Source organism: Oncorhynchus kisutch, linkage group LG5 (assembly GCF_002021735.2).
Source record: "Oncorhynchus kisutch isolate 150728-3 linkage group LG5, Okis_V2, whole genome shotgun sequence".
Taxonomy (NCBI): Eukaryota; Metazoa; Chordata; class Actinopteri; order Salmoniformes; family Salmonidae; genus Oncorhynchus; species Oncorhynchus kisutch.
Window position 1 is genome coordinate 39,810,959 of NC_034178.2, and position 23,904 is coordinate 39,834,862.

Here is a 23,904-nt window from a genome sequence, read left to right on the forward strand (position 1 = left end):
CGAGTGACGTTTGAAACAGTATTAGCGTGCACCCAGCTAACTAGCTAGCCATTTCACATTGGTTACACCAGCAATTAGGCTGATAGGCTTGAAGTCATAAACAGCGCTGTGCTTGCGAAGAGCTGCTGGCAAAACGCACTAAAGTGCTGTTTGAATTAATGATTACGGGCCTGCTGCTGCTCAGTCAGACTGCTCTATCAAATCAGACTTAATTATAACATAATAACACACAGAAATACGAGCCTTTGGTCATTAATATGATCGAATCCGGAAACTATCTTTTCGAAAAACAAAATGTTTATTATTTCAGTGAAATACGGAACCGTTCTGTATTTTATCTAACAAGTGGCATCCCTCCGTCTAAATATTCTTGTTACATTGCACAATCTTCAATGTATGTCATAATTACGTCAAATACTGGCAAATTAGTTCGCAATGAGCCAGGCAGCCCAAACTGTTGCATATACCCTGACTCTGCGTGCAATGAACGCAAGAGAAATGACACAATTTCACCTGGTTAATATTGCCTGCTAAACTGGATTAGTAGTTATAACTAGTGATTATGATTGATTGTTTTTTATAAGATAAGTTTAATGCTAGCTAGCAATTTACCTTGGCTTCTACTACATTCGCAGGCTACTCGTGGAGTGCAATGTTTAGAGCGTTGGACTAGTTAACTGTGCGGTTGCAAGATTGGAACCCCTGAGCTGACAAGGTGAAAATCTGTCGTTCTGCCCCTGAACAAGGCAGTTAACCCACAGTTCCTAGGCAGTCATTGAAAATAAGAATGTGTTCTTAACTGATTTGCCTAGTTAAATAAAAGGTATTAAAAATAATAATAATATGTATATATCTTTTTTTATAATTGGAAATCGGCGCCCAATTTTTTTAATGAAAACTTGAAATCGGCCCTAATTAATCGGCCATTCCGATTAATCGGCCGACCTCAAGTCTATATACAGGGGGTACCAGTAACGAGTCAATGTGCGGGGGTACAGGTCAGTCGAGGTGAGGTAATATGTACAGTCATTCCTCCTTTTAAAGTTGTGTCATACTGCGGCACACCTTGCGTGCTGCAGCAGCATTCTGTGGCACATCATTTAATAGTCTGCCATTTTTTCTGTTATTGCTAGTTTGACAACCAGAGGGCATCTTTGAGAAGCATTTGATAGCATTCCAAATGGGCATTACCAGAAAATGTAAAACAGTTTTTGTAATAACATAGTATATGGGATTGATTTTAAGAAATTTGGCTTAATTAATTTGGTTAATATTATGGTGTTTCTATTCAGAGGAAAACGAAACCCTCAGGGTTTCCGTTAGGATGGAATGGAAAATATGGTGCTGTACAACGTGACGGTCGGTAGTAGGCTACATTATTGGAGGATTCTAAATTGTTTGCCTTCATTAGACATCTTTGTTCCAATATTTCTGTAAATCAGTGATATTTATTCCCATAGTAATTCATTATGGATCCATAACTAAATCAACATCTGCATTTTGAAAGAGTATTTTTTTATAATTTATTTTATTAACCTCTTGAGTGTAGGGGGCAGTATTTTGATGTTTGGATGAAAAACATACCCAAATGAAACTGCCTATTTCTCAGGCCCAGAATCTAGAATATGCATATAATTGTCAGATTATGATAGAAAACACTCTAAAGTTTCCAAAACTGTCAAAATATTGTCTGTGAGTATAACAGAACTGATATTGCTGGTGAAAACCTGAGGAAAATCCACCCGGAAGTGTTGTTTTTCCTGAAAGTGCTCTGTTCCATAGCCTGCCTTCGCTCCATTTAAAGGGATATTAACCAGATTCATTTTCCTATGGCTTCCCCATGGTGTGAACAGTCTTTAGACATAGTTTCTGGCTTTTATTTTGAAAAATTAGCGAGAAAGATCACGTTGCGTCATTGTATGGCTGGGTGCCAGCAGCGTTTTGCATGAGATACAGTTTGGAGCGGACATCTCTCTCCTATTGAAGAAGGTACAGTCCCGGTTGAAATATTATTGATTATACAGTGCCTTGCGAAAGTATTCGGCCCCCTTGAACTTTGCGACCTTTTGCCACATTTCAGGCTTCAAACATAAAGATATAAAACTGTATTTTTTTGTGAAGAATCAACAACAAGTGGGACACAATCATGAAGTGGAACGACATTTATTGGATATTTCAAACTTTTTTAACAAATCAAAAACTGAAAAATTGGCCGTGCAAAATTATTCAGCCCCCTTAAGTTAATACTTTGTAGCGCCACCTTTTGCTGCGATTACAGCTGTAAGTCGCTTGGGGTATGTCTCTATCAGTTTTGCACATCGAGAGACTGACATTTTTTCCCATTCCTCCTTGCAAAACAGCTCGAGCTCAGTGAGGTGGGCGTTCTCACTGGGCGTTCTTCCGTCCAACTTTTACATTGCTAGTGGTTAGCTCCTACGATTCAGTGTTGGTTAATAACATTCTACTACATTACATACATACATACCGTGGAATGATAAATCATGCAATTATTATTCTCAAGCTAACCAAAAGCATTCAGCTACGAACGCCTGTTCTCACCATTTTAAGTTAAATTAATCTGACTATCTTGCAGGCCACGTCATATGGGTTGAAAATGTAGATATTGCAGATGTTGATGTTCACTGTCCGAGGAACAGGCCATGGACACTTTATTGCTGGCAAAAGTGTCCATAACCAGAGGTAATTAAACTGTTCTGTGTTTTTCTCTCTTCCTCTCTGCCTGTTTTGTTGTACATGGAACCTGTCTCACATGTATTAATTAAAAAAAACTTAAGATGTCAGCTGCTAATTTTCAGATTTACACCACATGAACACAGCCATTTTCACTGGGCTATCTGTTGCTGCCAAGTCATGATTTCCCTGGGGGTTAGCCTTGCAAAAACCAAGTGGTGAGACACATAGCCCTCTATATTTAAATGTTTCACGTACACTCTGATAGGTGTCTGCGTCACATACAGTATCTTCTATTGACATTATCTTCTATTGTTTGTCCTCGTGTCTGTTTTTCAGCATAAAGTACTCTGTAGCCACTTAGTGTGGACACCAGGTGAGACCACTCACGCACACAATAACCGTTTCTCTCCTTCACTTCATCCCTCTCCCCCTTCTCCCTAAATCCTCTAGGTTATATCAGCTGTGTTGGTGAACCCCTCTCGCATCTGAACTGGCAGATACAGAGGGCACAACATGATCTTAGGTGAAAGGTCACTTGGTCGGGTCAACAGGAAGTATTATTTAAGAGATGCTTTACATTGAAATACAGATAGAGATGTAGTAGTCACAGAGTTAAGGATCCAAGATCAGTTTTGCATTTCACCTCCTGATGATTATGATGACTGACCGTGTTAGAATAAAAAAACAAGGCTTAATCATGCTCTCTCTCTATCCATCTGTCTCTCATCTGCAGGTATGTTTTGATGTGAGAGAAGAAGCCAGTCTCATTTTCATTTTTGGCTAAAAAACATACCCATTTGAAACTGCCTATTTCTCAGGCCCAGAAACTAGAATATGCATATATCTGACATATTGTACAGATTAGGATAGAAAACACTCTAAAGTTTCCAAAACTGTCAAAATATTGTCTGTGAGTATAACAGAACTGATATTGCAGGCGAAAACCTGAGGAAAATCAAACCAGGAAGTGCTGTTTTTCCTGAAAGTGCTCTGTTCCATTGGATGCCTTGCCTCCATTTAAAGGGATATCAACCAGATTCCTTTTCCTATGGCTTCCTCAAGGTGTCAACAGTCTTTAGACATAGTTTCAGGCTTTTATTTTGAAAAATTAGCGAGAAAGATAACATCGCGTCAGTGGATAGCTGGGTGTTCGCAGAGTTTTGCTTGAGCAACAGAGTGGGGCAGCCATAGTCTCTCCCTCTCCTATTGAAAAAGCGACGTAATCAATATATTATTGATTATATATTTTTAAAACAACCTGAGGATTGATTATAAAAAACGTTTGACATGTTTCTGTGGACATTACGGATACTATTTGGAATTTTCCTCTGCGATGTCGTGACCGCTCGAGCCTGTGGATTTCTGAACATAACGCGCCAAACAAATGGAGGTATTTTGGATATAAAAATAATCTTTATGGAACAAAAGGAACATTTATTGTGTAACTGGGAGTCTCATGAGTGCAAACAGCAGAAGATCATCAAAGGTAAACGATTTAATCTATTGCTTTTCTGACTTTCGTGACTAATCTACTTGGCTGCTAGTGTTTGTAATATATTGTCTACTGAGAGAGATGTTTTTACATAAACGCTTGTTATGCTTTTGCCGAAAAGCGAAATCACAAGTGCTATATTGCACTTGTGATTTCATGAAAATGTAATATTTTTTGTCATTTAATTTGAATTTGGAGCACTGCAATTCAGCGGGTGTTGATGAAAATGATCCCGCGAAAGGGATGGGTGCATCAAGAAGTTAAGATAATCTTCAGGCCAACTGGGGGCCCAAGGCTGGTTAGGAGACACTGTAATTGTGATGAACTGAGAGAATATAAGGGTACCACTGTAATTCATTAATCATATGCTGTCTGCCTCTGTTCTTACCTCTTTCTCTTTCTGTCTTCTACACCTTTCTCCCCACCTCGTTTTTCTTCCTCGTTTTGTAATGAACACCATATGTGCATTGACGTACAGATTGAACTTGTATTTATAATATTACAATTATCATAATTATAATGCATGTAATTATAACACCTGGATAATGAACTTCTTTCAATAAAGCGTTTCACATTCTCCACTGGTTGAAATTAAGTATCTCATTGAAATACTATCCTGTGTCCTCAGATTAAAGCAGATGAAGGGAGTTAGATATTTCTCTATATATTAATTACAAATCAGCCTTTACTTAAATCATGTTTCTAGTCTATTGCATAGTTACAATGTGTAATCATTGATGTCCCAGGAGCAGGAGTGGTAAACACTGTTGAAGTGTATAATTGTAATACATACATGCAGACACAGCATCCTTCAAAGAATGTTTGAGTTTGATATGACTGAAAAACAACGTCTCAGAGATTCATACCTGAACCCCACCTTTATTTGCCAAGGAAGAGTACATGATCAGTGAATATATTCAATGTACAGGATACAATGTGGGGGGATCTCATGCGTGGTAATAACTACAGTACATGTATATAGGACTTGCATACATGGCAAAATAAAGTTATTATATTCTACTCTACCCATAGCCTTAATTAATTCCATTCAGACTTGAAGCTGATACAACAACTATGATAGCTGAGGTTCATAGATAGGTTCTGAACTAATATTCATACCAAACGTTTAAGGGTCCATACACAGATCGGCTACATACTGTAGCTAGCCACACATCCATAGGCATACAGTTATTTTATCATCCACTACACTAAGCAAGTAAATAGTTAGCTAGTTATGTTACTTCAGCTGCATTGCAAGGCAAGCTTACACAATTGTACATTCAATTTGCAGTAAATGCATTAGCTAGCTAGATTCTTCGCATTCACTGTTTCACAAGACGACAGCCTGGTATGCTGGTTTTCTAAGGAGTCCCTAAAACATTAAACAACACGAATTACAAATTCCTTCTCATGTCATAATACTAGCTAGCTAGCTGGCTAATGTTAGCTTGTCAGATAACTTGCTAAATAGATCAATAAATAGCGATTTTCGTAAATTAACTTTATGACCAAAATATGCACAAGCGTTTGTCTCTACATTAACTAACATATTCCTCTCAATTGCAAATGTTTTGCTTAACTCAGTATAACTACTTACATTTAGTTTCGCCGTAATGTTTTGTCAGCCATCTTCACCCAGGGATCATTGACTCGCGTCAAATTCGCCATTAGAACAACTCGATATGATTGGTCATATAAAAACCTTGGGACCCAAATGAATAATTAGTGCTCTAACTCCCCTTGTGGTGGTCTGGAGCAATGAAGCCATGACGCTGGGTACCTCTAAGTCCCGCGGTGTAAGCACGCAATTTTTAAAGGAGAAACCACTGTAGGTAGAGATAAAGTTATTTGGGTAGCCATTTGATTAACTATTTAGCAGTCTTATGGCTTGGGGGTAGAAGCTGGTAAGGAGCCTTATGGACCTAGACTTGGTGTTCTGGTACCGCTTGCCATGCTGTAGCAGAGAGAACAGTCTATGACTAGAGTGGCTGTCTTTGACATTTTTAGGGCCTTCCTATGACACTGCCTGGTATAGAGGTCCTGGATGGCAGGAAGCTTGGCCCCAGTGATGTACTGGGCCGTACGCACTACAGATCAGTGATTATTGCAACAAAAACAGTAGGTTAAACTATTTCGATATAAAAATGACATTATTAGTGGGTCTTATACTTTTATTTAGTCTAGGTATAACTTCACAAATCCTGAATTCATTAGATTATTGCTGACCTTTTGAAATGCAGTGTATTTGACCTTTAATTGTATAACAACAACACAGATTAACACACACACACACACACACACACACACACACACACACACAAACACAGTTTATCATTGAAAAGGCATTTTTCAAAGTCACCTTTACGAACTCTCCACATTAAGTCACATTCATTACCTGTACTGACAAATATTCACTTAATGGGACTCAATACATCCTAATAGAGGCACATCAGTACCTGTTTCAATGTGGACCAAGACAGTGAGTAGCAAGGAAGCTGTTCTCCCCAATAAGCCTCATCAGCCTCCCTCTGTGTGACAGAATACATCAGTGGGTAGGTGGTAGACAATGGCCTGAATTAGAATTTCAATTATTTAAATGTTTTGTCATTAGAGTGCTTCATTACTATGAATGAGAAAAATAACAGATACATCCATTCATTGAACTTGTTAAGGGCAGATTGATCAGTCAGCTATTGTGTTGTGGAGTGGGGCTGAATGAGATCAAAACACAGCCGAGGACACAAACTGAGGCCATGATCAGAGAATATCTGCTACAAAGGGATGGCATGAGGGGGTGGAGGGTGGGAGGGGAGTCACGCACACACACATATCCCTTATAAGGCCTATTTGTGAAAGAACGTCAAAGAGGGAGTCTCCAGGAATTCAGCTTTGCTCCTAGCAGAGACATTCAACAGTGTATACAATGAGGGGACTTCACCGCCCCTCACAATGCTCACACAATCACACACCAGGATTATTAATAGCAAATATAAACTTTGTTTCCATAGTGATTCTTAGAGTCCATATGGAAAGTGTCTCCTCCTGTTGCTAAGACAACCAGCCAACAGGGAACTCTTAGCTGACATCCTGGTGAGCTGGTGATCTTTCCATAAACAGGCGGACAACCCCATCGGCAGACCAGGGGATATGGAGGAAAGGAAACCTGAACATACTCGTCACATACACAACTTTATCAAAAAAATGTGTAACAACTGAAGTAAAGAGAAAAGGGGGTTTACCCAAAATGTTTGACCAACATCATGATGATAGGAATGAGACAAGCACTGTGGTAGAAATATCCCAATCAAATACTTATACCGGCACCAACATAGGAGCATCGGGAACACAAGGTATCATTGGGCTACATTAGGTAAACTGTGTTATGGATGATGTTTAAATCCTCACTAACAGGGATCCAAGTGTGTACTTAATGGAAACTTCAAATAATGTATGTCTAATGTCAGTGTGTAAACATTCTGTTTCATTGGAACAGTTCATCGCTCAGTGCTAATGTATCAATAAGGCTTTACCATTCCAGTATGTTTGCACTGTCACCAGACATTTTTTTTTTTTTTTTTCTTCTTTCTTGGGCCTCTATAACTATATCAATTTTTTTTGCGAATTGGATTGATCCCCTCTACCACACGGAACCCCACTAATCCTACCGATGGAAACACACGAGGTGGCTAAAAACAGACCTCTATCCTATGCTAGCTTGCTACCGATGGCCCGGCTAGCTGTCTGAATCGCCATGACCCCAACCAACCTCACTACTCACTGGACCCTTTGATCACTCGACTAAGCATGCCTCTCCTTAATCTCAATATGCCGTGTCCATTGCTGTTCTGGTTAGTGTTTATTGGCTTATTTCACTGTAGAGCCTCTAGTCCTGCTCACTATACCTTATCCAACCTATTAGTTCCACCACCCACACATGCGATGACATCTCCTGGTTTCAATTATTTTTCTAGAGACAATATCTCTCTCATCATCACTCAATACCTAGATTTAGCTCCACTGTATTCACATCCTACCATACCTTTGTCTGTACATTATACCTTGAAGCTATTTTATCGCCCCCAGAAACCTCCTTTTACTCTCTGTTCCAGATGTTCTAGACGACCAATTCTCATTGCTTTTAGCCGTACCCTTATCTTACTCCTCCTATTTTCCTCTGGTGATGTAGAGGTGAATCCAGGCCCTGCAGTGCCTAGCTTCACTCCTATTCCCCAGGCGCTCTCTTTTGATGAATTCTGTAACCGTAATAGCCTTGGTTTCATGCATGTTAACATTAGGTCTCCTTAGGCCTCCAGCCTAAGTTTGTTTTATTCACTGCTTTAGCACACTGTGCCAACCCGGATGTTCTAGCTGTGTCTGAATCCTGGCTAAGGAAGACCACCAAATATTCTGACATTTTCATCCCAAACTATAACATTTTCAGATAAGATAGAACTGCCAAAGGGGGCGGTGTTGCAATCTACTGCAAAGATAGCCTGCAGAGTTCTGTCCTACTATCCAGGTCTGTACCCAAACAATTTGAACTTCTACTTTTAAAAATCCACCTCTCTAAAAACAAGTATCTCACCGTTGCCACCTGCTATAGACCACCCTCTGACCTCAGCTTTGCTCTGGACACCATATGTGAACTGATTGCCCCCCATCTATCTTCAGAGCTCGTGCTGCTAGGCGACCTAAACTGGAACATGCTTAACACCTCAGCCATCCTACAATCTAAGCTTGATGCCCTCAATCTCACACAGATGATCAATGAACCTACCAGGTACCTCCCCAAAGCCGTAAACACGGGCACCCTCATAGATATCATCCTAACCAACTTGCCCTCTAAATACACCTCTGCTGTCTTCAACCAAGACCTCAGCGATCACTGCCTCATTGCCTGCATCCGTAATGGGTCAGCGGTCAAACGACCTCCACTCATCACTGTCAAACGCTCCTTGAAACACTTCAGCGAGCAGGCCTTTCTAATCGACCTGGCAGGGGTATCCTGGAAGGATATTGATCTCATCCCATCAGTAAAGGATGCCTGGTTATTTAAAAAAATGCCTTCCTAACCATCTTAAATTAGCATGCCCCATTCAAGAAATTTAGAACCAGGAACAGATATAGCACTTGGTTCTCCCCAGACCTGACTGCCCTTAACCAACACAAAAACATCCTATGGCGTTCTGCATTAGCATCGAACAGCCCCCGTGATATGCAGCTTTTCAGGGAAGCTAGAAACCATTATACACAGGCAGTTAGAAAAGCCAAGGCTAGCTTTTTCAAGCAGAAATTTGCTTCCTGCAACACTAACTCAAAAAAGTTCTGGGACACTGTAAAGTCCATGGAGAATAAGAACACCTCCTCCCAGCTGCCCACTGCACTGAAGAGGGGAAAAACTGTCACCACTGATAAATCCATTATAATTGAGAATTTCAATAAGCATTTTTCTACGGCTGGCCATGCTTTCAACCTGGCTACCCCTACCCCGGTCAACAGCACTGCACCCCCCACAGCAACTCGCCCAAGCCTTCCCCATTTCCCCTTCTCCCAAATCCAGTCAAATTATGTTCTGAAAGAGCTGCAAAATCTGGACCCCTACAAATCAGCCGGGCTAGACAATCTGGACCCTTTCTTTCTAAAATTATCTGCAGAAATTGTTGCCACCCCTATTACTAGCCTGTTCAAACTCTCTTTCGTGTCGTCTGAGATTCCCAAAGATTGGAAAGCAGCTGCGGTCATCCCCCTCTTCAAAGGCGGGGGGACACTCTTGACCCAAACTGCTACAGACCTATATCTATCCTACGCTGCCTTTCTAAGGTCTTCGAAAGCCAAGTCAACAAACAGATTACCGACCATTTCGAATCTCACCATACCTTCTCTGCTATGCAATCTGGTTTCAGAGCTGGTCATGGGTGCACCTCAGCCACGCTCAAGGTCCTAAACGATATCTTAACCGCCATCGATAAGAAACATTACTGTGCAGCCGTATTCATTGATCTGGCCAAGCCTTTCGACTCTGTCAATCACCACATCCTCATCGGCAGACTCGACAGCCTTGGTTTCTCAAATGATTGCCTCGCCTGGTTCACCAACTACTTCTCTGATAGAGTTCAGTGTGTCAAATCGGAGGGTCTGCTGTCCGGACCTCTGGCAGTCTCTATGGGGGTGCCACAGGGTTCAATTCTTGGACCGACTCTCTTCTCTGTATACATCAATGATGTTGCTCTTGCTGCTGGTGAGTCTCTGATCCACCTCTATGCAGACGACACCATTCTGTATCCTTCTGGCCCTTCTTTGGACACTGTGTTAACAACCCTCCAGGCAAGCTTCAATGCCATACAACTCTCCTTTCGTGGCCTCCAATTGCTCTTAAATACAAGTAAAACTAAATGCATGCTCTTCAACGGATCGCTGCCTGCACCTGCCCGCCTGTCCAACATCACTACTCTGGACGGCTCTGACTTAGAATACATGGACAACTACAAATACCTAGGTGTCTGGTTAGACTGTAAACTGTCCTTCCAGGCCCACATCAAACATCTCCAATCCAAAGTTAAATCTAGAATTGGCTTCCTATTTAGCAACAAAGCATCCTTCACTCATGCTGTCAAACATACCCTTGTAAAACTGACCATCCTACCAATCCTCGACTTCGGCGATGTCATTTACAAAATAGCCTCCAATACCCTACTCAACAAATTGGATGCAGTCTATCACAGTGCCATCCGTTTTGTCACCAAAGCCCCATATACTACCCACCATTGCGACCTGTACGCTCTCGTTGGCTGGCCCTCGCTTCATACTTGTCGCCAAACCCACTGGCTCCATGTCATCTACAAGACCCTGCTAGGTAAAGTCCCCCCTTATCTCAGCTCGCTGGTCACCATAGCATCACCCACCTGTAGCACGCGCTCCAGCAGGTATATCTCTCTGGTCACCCCCAAAACCAATTATTTCTTTGGCCGCCTCTCCTTCTAGTTCTCTGCTGCCAATGACTGGAACGAACTACAAAAATCTCTGAAACTGGAAACAATTATCTCCCTCACTAGGATTAAGCACCAGTTGTCAGAGCAGCTCACAGATTACTGCACCTGTACATAGCCCACCTATAATTCAGCCCAAACAACTACCTCTTTCCCTACTGTATTTATTTTAATTTTATTTATTTATTTTTTGCTCCTTTGCACCCCATTATTTTTATTTCTACTTTGCACATTCTTCCACTGCAAGTCTACCATTCCAGTGTTTTACTTGCTATATTGTATTTACTTTGCCACCATGGCCTTTTTTTTGCCTTTACCTCCCTTATCTCACCTCATTTGCTCACATCGTTTATAGACTTGTTTCTACTCTATTATTGACTGTATGTTTGTTTTACTCCATGTGTAACTCTGTGTCTTGTATGTGTCGAACTGCTTTGCTTTATCTTGGCCAGGTCGCAATTGTAAATGAGAACTTGTACTCAACTTAACTACTTGGTTAAATAAAGGTGAAATAAATAAAATAAAAAAACATACGAGGAAATACTCATATTGTTATCCTTTTATTTGGCAAATATTTACCTGATATTTAGAATAGAAACTGCATGGCAAAGGACATTCTTTAATAATAAAATATAGATAATAACCTCCTGGTTTCTTTGTGATTCACAAAAAACATGACACTTCACATAAAATAGAGTAGGCTCAAGCTAGAACTGACAGAAGCTATGAATGTAAAGGATGCAAATAGTGTCAAATAAGAGACAAGCAGTGTAGAGATAACACAAGGAATTGTTCTGCCATTGTAAACAGAGGAGAGTAAAAAAAAATATACAGCACCAGTCAAAAGTTTGGACACACCTACTCATTCAAGGGTTTTTCTTCATTTTTACTATTTTCTACATTGTGTAATAATAGTGAAGATATCAGAACTATGAAATAACACATATGGAATCATGTAGTAACCAAAAAAGTAATAAACAAATAAAATAATATTTCAGATGTTCAATTCTTCAAAGTAGGTACCCTTTACCTTGATGACAGCTTTGCACACTCTTGGCATTCTCTCAACCAGCTTCACCTGGAATGAAGGAGTTCCCACATATTCTGAGCACTTGTCGGCTGCTTTTCCTTCACTCTGCCGTCCAACTCATCCCAAACCATCTCAATTGGGTTGAGGTCAGGTGATTGTGGAGGCCAGGTTATCTGATGCAGCACTCCATCACTCTCCTTCTTGGTCAAATAGCCCTTACACAGCCTGGAGGTGTGTTGGGTCATTGTCCTGTTGAAAAACAAATTTTAGTCCCACTAAGCGCAAACCAGATGGGATGGTGTATCGCTGCAGAATGCTGTGGTAGCCATGCTTGTTAAGTCTGCCTTGAATTGTAAATAAATCCCAGACAGTGTCACCAGCAAAGCATTCCAACACCATCACACCTCCTCCTCCATGCTTCATGGTGGGAACCACACATGTGGAGATCATCAGACCAAAGGACAGATTCCCACAGGTCTAATGTCTTTTGCTCGTGATTCTTGGCCCAACCAAGTCTCTTATTATTATTGGTGTCCTTTAGTAGTGGTTTCTTTGCAGCAATTTGACCATGAGGGCCTGATTCACACAGTCTCCTCTGAACAGTTAATGATGAGATGTGTCTGTTACTTGAACTCAGTGAAGCATTTATTTGGGTTGCAATTTCTGAGGCTGGTAACTCTAATGAACTTATCCTCTGCAGCAGAGGTAACTCATGAGAGCCAGTTTCATCATAAAGCTTGACTGTACGTGAAGAAACTTTCAAAGTTCTTGACATTTTCAGGATTGACTGGCCTTCATGTCTTATAGTAATGACTGTAATTTCTCTTTGCTTACTGGAGATTTTCTTGCCATAATATGGACTTGGTCTTTTACCAAATAGGGCTATCTTCTGTATACTACCCCTAACTTGTCACAGTACAACTGCTTGGCTCAAACACATTAAGAAGGAAATCAATTCCACAAATGAACTTTTAACAAGGCACACCTGTTAATTGAAATGCATTCCAGGTGACTTCCTCAAGAAGCTGGTTTAGAGAATGCCAAGAGTGTGCAAAGCTGTCACAAGGCAAAGGTTGGCTACATTGAATTTCCAATATCAAATATATTTTGATTTGGTTAACAATTTTTTGGTTACTACATGATTCCATATGTGTTATTTCATAGTTTTGATAAGTAAAAATGAAGAAAAACCCTTGAATGAGTAGGTGTGTCCAAACTATTGATTGTTACTGTAAAGATTATATACACACTACCGTTAAAACATTTTGGGTCACTTAGAAATGTCCTGGTTTTTTAAAGAAAATTGAAATGCATTCCAGGTGACTTCCTCATGAAGCTGGTTTAGAGAATGCCAAGAGTGTGCAAAGCTGTCACAAGGCAAAGGGTGGCTACTTTGAATTTCCAATATCAAAAATATTTTGGCTACTACATAATTCTATATGTGCTATTTCATAGTTTTGATTATTCTACAATGTAGAAAATAGTAAAAATGAAGAAAAACCCTTGAATGAGTAGGTGTGTCCAAACTTTTGATTGGAACTGTAAAGATTATATATACAGTGCCTTGCGAAAGTATTCGGCCCCCTTGAACTTTGCGACCATTTGCCACATTTCAGGCTTCAAACATAAAGATATAAAACTATATTTCTTTGTGAAGAATCAACAACAAGTTGGACACAATCATGAAGTGGAACGACATTTATTGGATATTTCAAACTTTTTAACAAATCAAAAACTGAAAAATGTTGGGCTGAATAATTTTGCATGCCCAATTTTTCAGTTTTTGATTTGTTAAAAAAGTTTGAAATATCCAATAAATGTCGTTCCACTTCATGATTGTGTCCCACTTGTTGTTGATTCTTCACAAAAAAATACAGTTTTATATCTTTATGTTTGAAGCCTGAAATGTGGCAAAAGGTCGCAAAGTTCAAGGGGGCCGAATACTTTCGCAAGGCACTGTACATATGAAATGGGGGATGCAATATGTAAACACAATTTAAAAGCGACTAAAATATCATAGAATAGTGTGGAGTACAGTTTATACATATGAGATGAGTAATGCTAGATACTTAAAGATTATTAAAGTGGCTAGTGATCAATTTCTAAAAGTGGCCAGTGATTTCTAATCTATGTCTATAGGCAGCTGCCTCTGATGTGCTAGTGATGGCTGTTTAGCGGTCTGATGGCCTTGAGATAGAAGCTGTTTTCAGTCTCTCGGTCCAGCTTTGATGCACCTGTACTGACCTCACCTTCTGGATGATAGCGGGGTGAACAGGCAGTGGCTCGGGTGGTTGATGTCTTTGATGATCTGTTTGGCCTTCCTATGGCATCGGGTGCTGTAGGCTTGAAGTTTGACCCCGGTGATGCGTTGGGCAGACCGCACCACCCTCTGGAGAGTTTTGCGGTGCAGTTGCCATACCAGGCGGTGATACAGCCCGACAGGATGCTCTCAAATGTGCATCTGTAAAAGTTTCTGAGGGTTTTAGGTGTTAAGCCAAATTTCTTTATCCTCCTGAGGTTGAAGAGGCGCTGTAGCGCCTTTCTTACCACACTATCTATGTGGGTGGACCATTTCAGTTTGTCAGTGATGTGTACGCCGAGGAACTTGAAGCTTTCTCCTTTTCCACTGCGGTCCCATCAATGTGGATAGGGAGGTGCTTCCTCTGCTGTTTCCTGAAGTCCACGATCATCTCCTTAGTTTTGTTGACGTTGAGTGAGAGGTTATTTTCCTGGCACCACACTCCCAGAGCCCTCACCTCTTCCCTGTATGCTGTCTCATCGTTGTAGGTAATCAAGCCAACTACTGTTGTGTCATCTGCAAAGTTGATGATTGATTTGGAGGCATGCTTGGCCACGCAGCCATGGGTGAACAGGGAGTAGAGGAGGGGGATGAGCACTCACACTTTATTAAACAGCATCGCAATACAGTTCCTCACAAGCGTCTTACTGCCTTTGAATATGTATTTATTAGGAATCCCCATTAGCTGCTACTCTTCCTGGGGTCCAGCAAAATTACAACAGTTTATACAGTTTTAAAAACATTACAATACATTCACAGACCGTGTGCCCTCAGATCCCTAATTCACCACTACCACAGATATAGTTGAAGTCGGAGGTTTACATACACTTAGGTTGGAGTCATTAAAACTCATTTTTCAACCACTCCACGAATTCCTTGTTTACATACTATAGTTTTGGCAAGTCGGTTAGGACATCTACTTTGTGCATGACACAAGCAATTTTTTCAACAATTGTTTACAGACAGATTATTTAACTTAGAATTCACTGTATCACAATTCCAGTGGGTTAAAAGTTTACATTAATTGGAGGTGTACCTGTGGATCTATTTCAAGGCCTACCTTCAAACTCAGTGCCTCTTTGCTTGACATCATGGGAAAATCAAAAGAAATCAGCCAAGACTTCAGAAAAAGAAACTGCAGACCTCTACAAGGCTGGTTCATCCTTGGGAGCAATTTCCAAATGCCTGAAAGTACCACATTCATCTGTACAAACAATAGTATGCAAGTATAAACACCATGGGACCACACAGCCGTCATACCGCTCAGGAAGGATACACGCTCTGTCTCCTAGAGATGAACGTACTTTGGTGTGAAAAGTGCAAATCAATCCCAGAACAACAGCAAAGGATCCTGTGAAGATGCTGGAGGAAACAGGTACAAAATAATCTAGATCCACAGTAAAATGAGTCCTATATCGACATAACCTGAAGGGCAGCTCAGCAGGGAAGAAGCCACGGCTCCAAAACCGCCATAAAAAAGACAGACTATGGTTTGCAACTGCACATGGGGACAAAGATCATACTTTTTGGAGAAGTGTCCTCTGGCCTGATGAGACAAAAATATAACTGTTTGGCCATAATGACCATCGTTATGTTTGGAGGTGTCACGACTTCTACCAAAGTCGTTGCCTCTCCTTGTTCGGGGGGTGCTCGGCAGTCGACGTCACCAGCCTTCTAGCCATCATTGATCCATTTTTCATTTTCCATTGTTTTTGTCTTGTCTTCCCGCATTACCTGTTGTGTATTTAACCCTCTGTTTCCCCTCATGTCTTTGTCAGAGATTGTTTTATGTCAAGTGTTGTTTTATGTTGTATAGGTGCGCAACAGGTCCTCATACCCATGTTCGTTTATGTATGTACGTATTTAGTGTTTGGAGCATGTTAAGTGGACTTATATGAAAAGACTCCATTTACACTCCGTTTGACTCTCCTGCACCTGACTTCCCTGCCACCTATACACACGACTCTGACTGAATCTCTGACCGAAAATATGAAGTCAGCAGGAGAGGACACTTCGCTCATGGAGATGGAGGAACGCGTCTGGAACAAGCGGAGGAGATTGACTGTCTGAGCACACCCATGGATCGCATTGTCCATAATATGGAACGCTGGGAGAGACAGGGAGTTTGTCCAGCGCCTCCACCACCACAACCGGGATCTCCCTTGAACGCTTTCCAACCCTCCTGAACCTAATAAGATCCATTTATCCCTACCGGCTGCCAGGGTTTTCTTCTTAAACTGAACTTGTATCTGGCCATGGTCTCCCCAGTACCATCGGACCGTGAGAAGAGTTGCGTCCTCGTCTCATGCCTCACCGGGAAAGCCCTGGAGTGGGCGAGCGCTGTGTGTAGAGAGGAGGATGCGGCGTTGGACCATTTTGAGGAGTTCACCCGCCATTTTAGGACAGTATTCGACCATCCACCCGAAGACAGAGCGGCGGGTGAGCGCCTCTATCATCTGAGGCAGGAGACGAGGAGTGCACAGGAGTTTGCACTGGAGTTTAGGACCCTGGCTGCCGGCGCTGGATGGAGCGACAGGGCCCTGATCGACCATTACCGTTGTAGTCTACGCGAGGACGTCCGTCGGGAGCTGGCCTGTAGAGACACCACCCTCACCTTTGACCAGCTGGTGTACATGTCCATCAGGCTGGACAACATGCTGGCTACTCGTGGACGTCTAGATCGGGGTCTGGTTGTTCCATCCTCCCGCACCCTCTCTCCCGAACCTATGGAATTGAGCACCATCTATTGTCGCAGAGAGCACATTGCTGGTCGGTGCTGGGTTGGTTCCTCTGGGAATAGAGAAGGCAGGCAGGGCACTCTGTCATCACCCCAGGTGAGTAGGCTCCATTCTCATCCAGAGCTCTCTGTTGCGCTAATGTTTGTCTCTGTCACTTTTCCGGATTTTTCCTTGCATTCCCAGTATAAGGCGCTAGTAGATTCAGGCGCGGCTGGGAATTTCATTAATAAAAATGTAGCTCATAGTTTAGGGATCCCTATTGTTTCTGTGGATATGCCTTTCCCTATTCATGCCTTAGATAGTCGACCATTAGCGTCAGGGTTTATCAGGGAGGTCACCGCACCTTTGTGTATGATAACACAGGAGGGTCACAAGGAGAAGATTAGTCTTTTCCTTATTGATTCTCCTACATATTCTGTGGTGCTAGGCCTACCCTGGTTAGCTTGTCATAGCCCCACTGTTTCTTGGCCACAGAGGGCTCTCACGGGGTGTGTGCGAGAGTGCTCAGGTAGGTGTTTAGGGGTTTCCGTTGGTGCTACTATGGTGGAAAGTCCAGACCAGGTCTCCACGGGTGGGCATTCCCCCCGAATATGCCGATTTGGCTCTCGCCTTCTGTAAAAAGAAGGCGACTCAATTACCACCCCATCGATGGGGGGGATTGTGCGATAGATCTCCTGGTAGACGCTGCATATCCCAGGAGTCACATGTATCCCCTGTCGCAAGTGGAGATGGTGGCTATGGAGACATATGTCTCTGAATCCCTGCGTCAGGGAGGATTTCACATCGAGTTTCTTTTTTGTGAAAAAAAAGATATCGGTTTATCTGGGGTTATCTGGGGTTTTGGTCAGGTTGCTGCTCCCATTACCTCACTGCTAAATGGGGGCCCGGTGCACTTGCAGTGGTCGGCTGAGGCGAACAGGGCTTTTGGACACCTGAAGACTCTGTTTACCTCGGTGCCTGTGTTGGCTCATCCGGATCCCTCTTTGCCATTCATAGTTCCTATGACGGCCGTGGTCGCATCTATCAGTGATTTGTCGGTGGATTTTTTTGACTGATCTTCCACCTTCACAGGGTTACACCACGATCCTGGTCGTTGTGGATCGGTTTTCGAAGTCCTGTCGTCTCCTCCCTTTGCCCGGTCTCCCTACGGCCTTACAAACTACAGAGGCCCTGTCTACACACGTTTTCCGGCACTATGGGGTGCCTGAGGATATAGTATCTGAAAGGGGTTCCCAGTTCACATCAAGGGTCAAGGGCATTCATGGAACGTCTGGGGATCTCGGTTAGTCTTACCTCAGGTTTTTACCCAGAGGATGTGGGTAGGTTTCTGCGGTCTTATTGCCAGGACCGGCCGGGGGAGTGTGTGAAGTTCGTGCCCTGGGCAGAGATGGCCCAGAACTCGCTACGTCACTCCTCCACTAACCTTACTCCTTTTCAATGTGTATTAGGGTATCAGCCCGTTCTGGCTCCTTGGCATCGGAGTTAGACCGAGGCTCCTGCGGTGGACAATTGGTTTTGGCGCGCTGAGGAAACCTGGGACGTAGGCCACGCCCACCTTCAACCCAGAAAATTGGCGCAGACCGTCGCCGAGGTGAGGCCCCGGTGTTTGCACCAGGGGACAGGGTCTGCCTCCCGACCCGAAACCTGCCCCTCCGCCTGCTCTGCCCGGAAGCTGGGTCCGCGGTTTGTGGGGCAGTTTAAAGTCCTGAGGAGAGTGAACAAGGTATGTTATAGATTACAACTGCCCACTAATTACCGTATTAACCCCTCGTTCCATGTGTCTCTCCTCAGGCCGGTGGTGGCTGGCCCGCTACAGGAGGCTGAAGTACGTGATGTTCCTCCGCCTCCTCTAGACATCGAGGGGTCCCGGCGTACTCTGTTCGATCCATTTTTTGATTCGAGATGTCGGGCCTTCAGTACCTCATGGACTGGGAGGGGTACGGGCCGGAGGAGAGATGCTGGGTTCCGGTGGAGGACGTGTTAGATCCTTCCATGTTAAAATAATTCCACCGTCTCCATATGGATCGCCCTGCACCTCGCCCTCCGGGTCGTCCCCGAGGCCAGTGTCGACGCGCTGCTGGAGCCGCGCGTCAGGGGGGAGTACTGTCACGACTTCTACCGAAGTCGTTGCCTCTCCTTGTTCGGGCGGTGCTCGGCGGTCGACGTGCTCGGCGGTCGACGTCACCTGCCTTCTAGTCTTCATTGATCCATTTTTCATTTTCCATTGGTTTTGTCTCGTCTTCCCACACACCTGTTTTCAATCCCATTCATTACCTGTTGTGTATTTAACCCTCTGTTTCCCCTCATGTCTTTGTCAAAGATTGTTTTATGTCAAGTGTTGTTTTATGTTGTATAGGTGCCCGACGGGTCCTCGTACCCATGTTCGTTTATGTATGTACGTATTTAGTGTTTGGAGCATGTTAAGTGGACTTTTATTAAAAGACTCCATTTACACTCCGTTTGACTCTCCTGTGCCTGACATCCCTGCCACCTATACACACGACTCTGACAGGAGAAAAAAGGGGGAGGCTTGCAAGCCGAAGAACACCATCCCAACTGTGAAGCACGGGGGTGGCAGCATCATGTTGTGGGGGTTCTTTGCTGCAGGAGGGACAGCTGCACTTCACAAAATAGATGGCCTCATGTGGGAGGAAAATTTGGTGGATATATTGAAGCAACATCTCAAGACATCAGTCAGGAAGTTAAAGCTTGGTCGCAAATGGGTCTTCCACATGGACAATGACCCCAAGCATACTTCCAAAGTTGTGGCAAAATGGCTTAAGGACAACAAAGTCAAGGTATTGGAGTGGCCATCACAAAGCCCTGACCTCAATCCTATAGAAAATGTGTGGGCAGAACTGAAAAAGTGTGTGCAAGCAAGGGGGCCTACAAACATGACTCAGTTACACCAGCTCTGTCAGGACGAATGGGCCAAAATTCACCCAACTTATTGTGCGAAGCTTGTTGAAGGCTGCCCGAAATGTTTGACCCAAGTTAAACAATTTAAAAGCAATGCTACCAAATACTAATTGAGTGTATGTAAACTCCTGACCCACTGGGAATGCGATGAAAGAAATAAAATATAAAATAAATCATTCTCTCTACTATTATTCTGACATTTCACATTTTTTTTATAAATTGGTGATTGCTGACCTAAAACAGGGAATTTATACTAGGATTAGTCAGGAATTGTGATAAACTGAGTTTAAATGTATTTGGCTAAGGTGTATGTAAACTTCCGACTTCAATTGTATACCGTACAAAATCCATGTGTTCGTGTGTGTATAGTGCATATATTATCGTGTGTGTGTATGCATATGTCTGTGCCTATGTTGCTTCACAGTCCCGCTGTTCCATAAGGTATTTTTTGTATCTGTTTTTTAAATCAAATTTTACTGCTTGCATGAGTTACTTGATGTGGAATAGAGTTCCATGTAGTACTGTGCGCCTTACATAGTCTGTTTTGGACTTGATGAAGTCAATCTCTCCTCCACTTTGAGCCAGGAGAGATTGACATGCATATTATTAATATTAGCTCTCTGTGTACATCCCAAGCGCTTGTTAACCACTCTTTTACATCAATTAGATTTAGAATCAGGAAAAAACATTGCAGGTATTAAACCCTCTTTAGATCAGATACACGCAGACAGACCCACAAACACTCAGGGAACAATATTCTCCATCACTGTTGATGGGAGAAACAGAGCCACCCATCCACCATTCGGGGCTAAATGAAAGGCCCTGTCCACTGGATTAGTCAACACTTTAGTGTAGAAGGCCGACCCCCTCGAACCTAAACACAGAGCTGTTGAAAGGACAGACTTCACGCTACAACTGGCACTGACCAAGCATGGGATGTCTCTCTGAACACCGGATTGTATGGAGCTACAGCTGGTCCCCTGATTGCATGTTTCCTGTCTTTTCTCTGTCTGCTCCTCGTATATGTTAGGCATTCAGTCTCGCTCAACCTCTCATTCCTCTTTAGCAATGGCCTGAGCTAAGCAAGATATTGCTAAAATATTTATTTCCCTTGTAAGGCCTTTTTATGTATTAATGTATGGTTCCTCACGATAAGTGGTCCCAGCATGAATATAGTTTGTCTCTCCTGTAGTTTTTGGTTCCTCTCTCTCTCCAAGTCAGGGAAAGGGCACCAAAGTCTCTCTGCTAACTGCTTCCTGGGTCAAGGGTCAGCTTACACGTCGCCACACACACACACACTGAGCAGGGAAACAACATCACTGAAGAATGTTCTCACCCATCAGGGAACATGTCAAAATAGCACAGCTGATGTCAGCTCTATAAAAATGTAACATCTCTGACAATGTACAGTATTTTAGCTTGCACTTTCATACTTGATGTGGCCCAGAATACCTAGAACGCCAGTGATGTCCTTTCCACTCAAATCACATACAGACATAAAACACAACACACTCTGGAAAATACAACAACAACAAAAAGCTAAATATGAAAAGCAAAAGTGCAAAATCCCCCCGGGCCATTTATAATTCAGTGAAAATACATGGAACACATAACAGTACTGCTCAGAGCAAGGCAGGTTCTGATGTTAGAATACATTATCAACTGGACCAGACCGACTCGTACTCAGGACACGAGAACCTAGACACACACACAAACACCTCAACAGTGTAATCTAAAACCATGGGGGAATTTTCTTCAATAGCCTAGTAGACCTCAGCATTAATAATAACCAATCATGAGCATGTCGTCAAGGTAGAGTCCTGATCTGAGCTCACTGCTCACTGAAGAGAATATCCCCCAATCACTCAAACTTTAATAGACTCTATTAGCAACTTTCTACCCACACGCCTCGTCAGTCAGTGTTAAACATGCAAAAAGGTAGAGGTACAGAAAACACATGCAAATGTCCCTCTGTATTAATAATGTTGTAGCCTGAATCTGAATAACACTGCTAAGCGTTCCGTGTGAACTCTTTATGGTGTTTTAATGAGCAGAGAGATAGCAAAAGGCTCAGACCCATGCATGCTAGTTACACTGTATATTAACTATTAAACTATATCCTCAACAACAGAATGGTCCTTTAGTGAGATATGATTTCAACACTTACGTCCCCAGGATCTCCTTGAAGTCGAAATTCTCCTTAACATCTGACGTTTTCTTCTTCCAAGAATGTCCATCGTCACCCAAAGGCATCTTTCTTTTCTGGTGGTTGGATACAATACTGGAGAAGAGGAGAGAAACCTAAATCACTCTCTGTTCAACATGGGGGAAAAACTGGTCAGACAAACACTCTTTCTGGATAGTTGTGTACCCCAATATTTGTCTAGGTATTAATTGTAATTGAAAGAATAAGGGTTCTTGTTTTTGATGATAACAGAATAGCTTTGTCATTCCACACAACAAAAAAAAATGTAAAAGTCAAAGAGATAATGGATGACTAAAAATGTAACTGGACTGTACATATTTTGGCACCTTTTGATTGACACACAAATGGTTTAGACTTACCTGGAAACTAAGTCTGATAAAGTGAGCTGTCAGACACTTAAAACCATTAGAATGTCACCAAGAATGTAAAAACTTCTCCAAATTGCTTCAGGTGACGAGGGTTTGCGGTCAGTCCTGCTCTTCCTTTACCTCATAATCCTGAATGAACACAATTTAAGCTTCCCTTCAACATCTCTTATTGCTATTCTTACCAGTCTGTGCACCAAAAATGTGTAACTTTTGTAACTATAGTTGACATACTCACTCGCACTCTGTTGCAAGTGGCTTTTTTTAACTAGGAGTGTTAAAGTGTTATGGTGTAACACTTATTATCCGACAGAATAGTTTTGCAGGTCCATAACAGCAGACTTTTAAATGGCAGTAGATGTGGTTATGAATCAACCAATAAAACAACCAGGTCAAACATTATACAATGTGTTTTACTTATAATTAGATCTCACAGACAGAATCCCTCCCCTAGCTGCAAGTGGGCTATTGTTATCACATTCCAAATCCCACCAGACCATTTTGACAAAAATGTTATATCAGAGCTTACTCCACTATTCTCAGATTAACTTCTCTGCTATCACCAAAACACAGACTGCCTGAAGCCTGTTCTGTTGGCACTGTCTAAGAACATTTTCACAATGTATTTTCGAGAGGTATCGATTCTCGAGACAGTACTGTTGGGCAAACTTGCAAAACGATCACGTACCGAGCGCTACCTCTGGGGATCGCGCACAATACTCGCCCGACAGTTGCCCCCCTCCGAGCAGGGCAGTGTAAACAGAATTGTGTCATTGAGCTCAACACTCATACAGTATTAACAGTAAATGCACAGCAAAGTTTTTGAAACAGCTAAAATGTATAGAGATTTTCCTTATACAGTGCCTTCAGAAAGTATTCACAACCCTTGACTGAGATTTTGTATCACTGTCCTACACACAATACCCCATAATGTGAACAAATAAATTACAAATGAAAATCTGAAATGTTTTGAGTCAATAATTATTCAACCCCTTTGTAATGGCAAGCCTAAATAAGTTCAAGAGTAAAAATGTGCTTAAGTCACATAACAAGTTGCATGGAGTAACTCTGTGTACAATAATAGTGTTTAACATTATTTGTTTAAGACCAGCTCATCTCTGTACCCCACACATACAACTTTCTCTAAGGTCCCTCAGTCGAGCATTGACTTTCAA

General features: G+C 42.4%; 1 protein-coding gene across 3 annotated transcripts in view; it reads right to left on the reverse strand.

The window, feature by feature from the left end:
* Positions 1–23,904, reverse strand: part of camk1b (calcium/calmodulin-dependent protein kinase Ib) — a 76,491-nt gene that overhangs the window by 26,389 nt on the left and 26,198 nt on the right. For 2 of the 3 annotated variants that reach the window (XM_020483263.2, XM_031825035.1), the window contains exon 2: positions 22,326–22,439. In XM_020483263.2, the coding sequence (XP_020338852.1) occupies positions 22,326–22,411 (86 nt within the window). In that variant the 5' untranslated portion in view covers positions 22,412–22,439. Of the gene's footprint in view, positions 1–22,325; positions 22,440–22,723; positions 22,863–23,904 lie in introns of those variants that run through there. The other variant, XM_031825036.1, reaches the window with a different exon arrangement.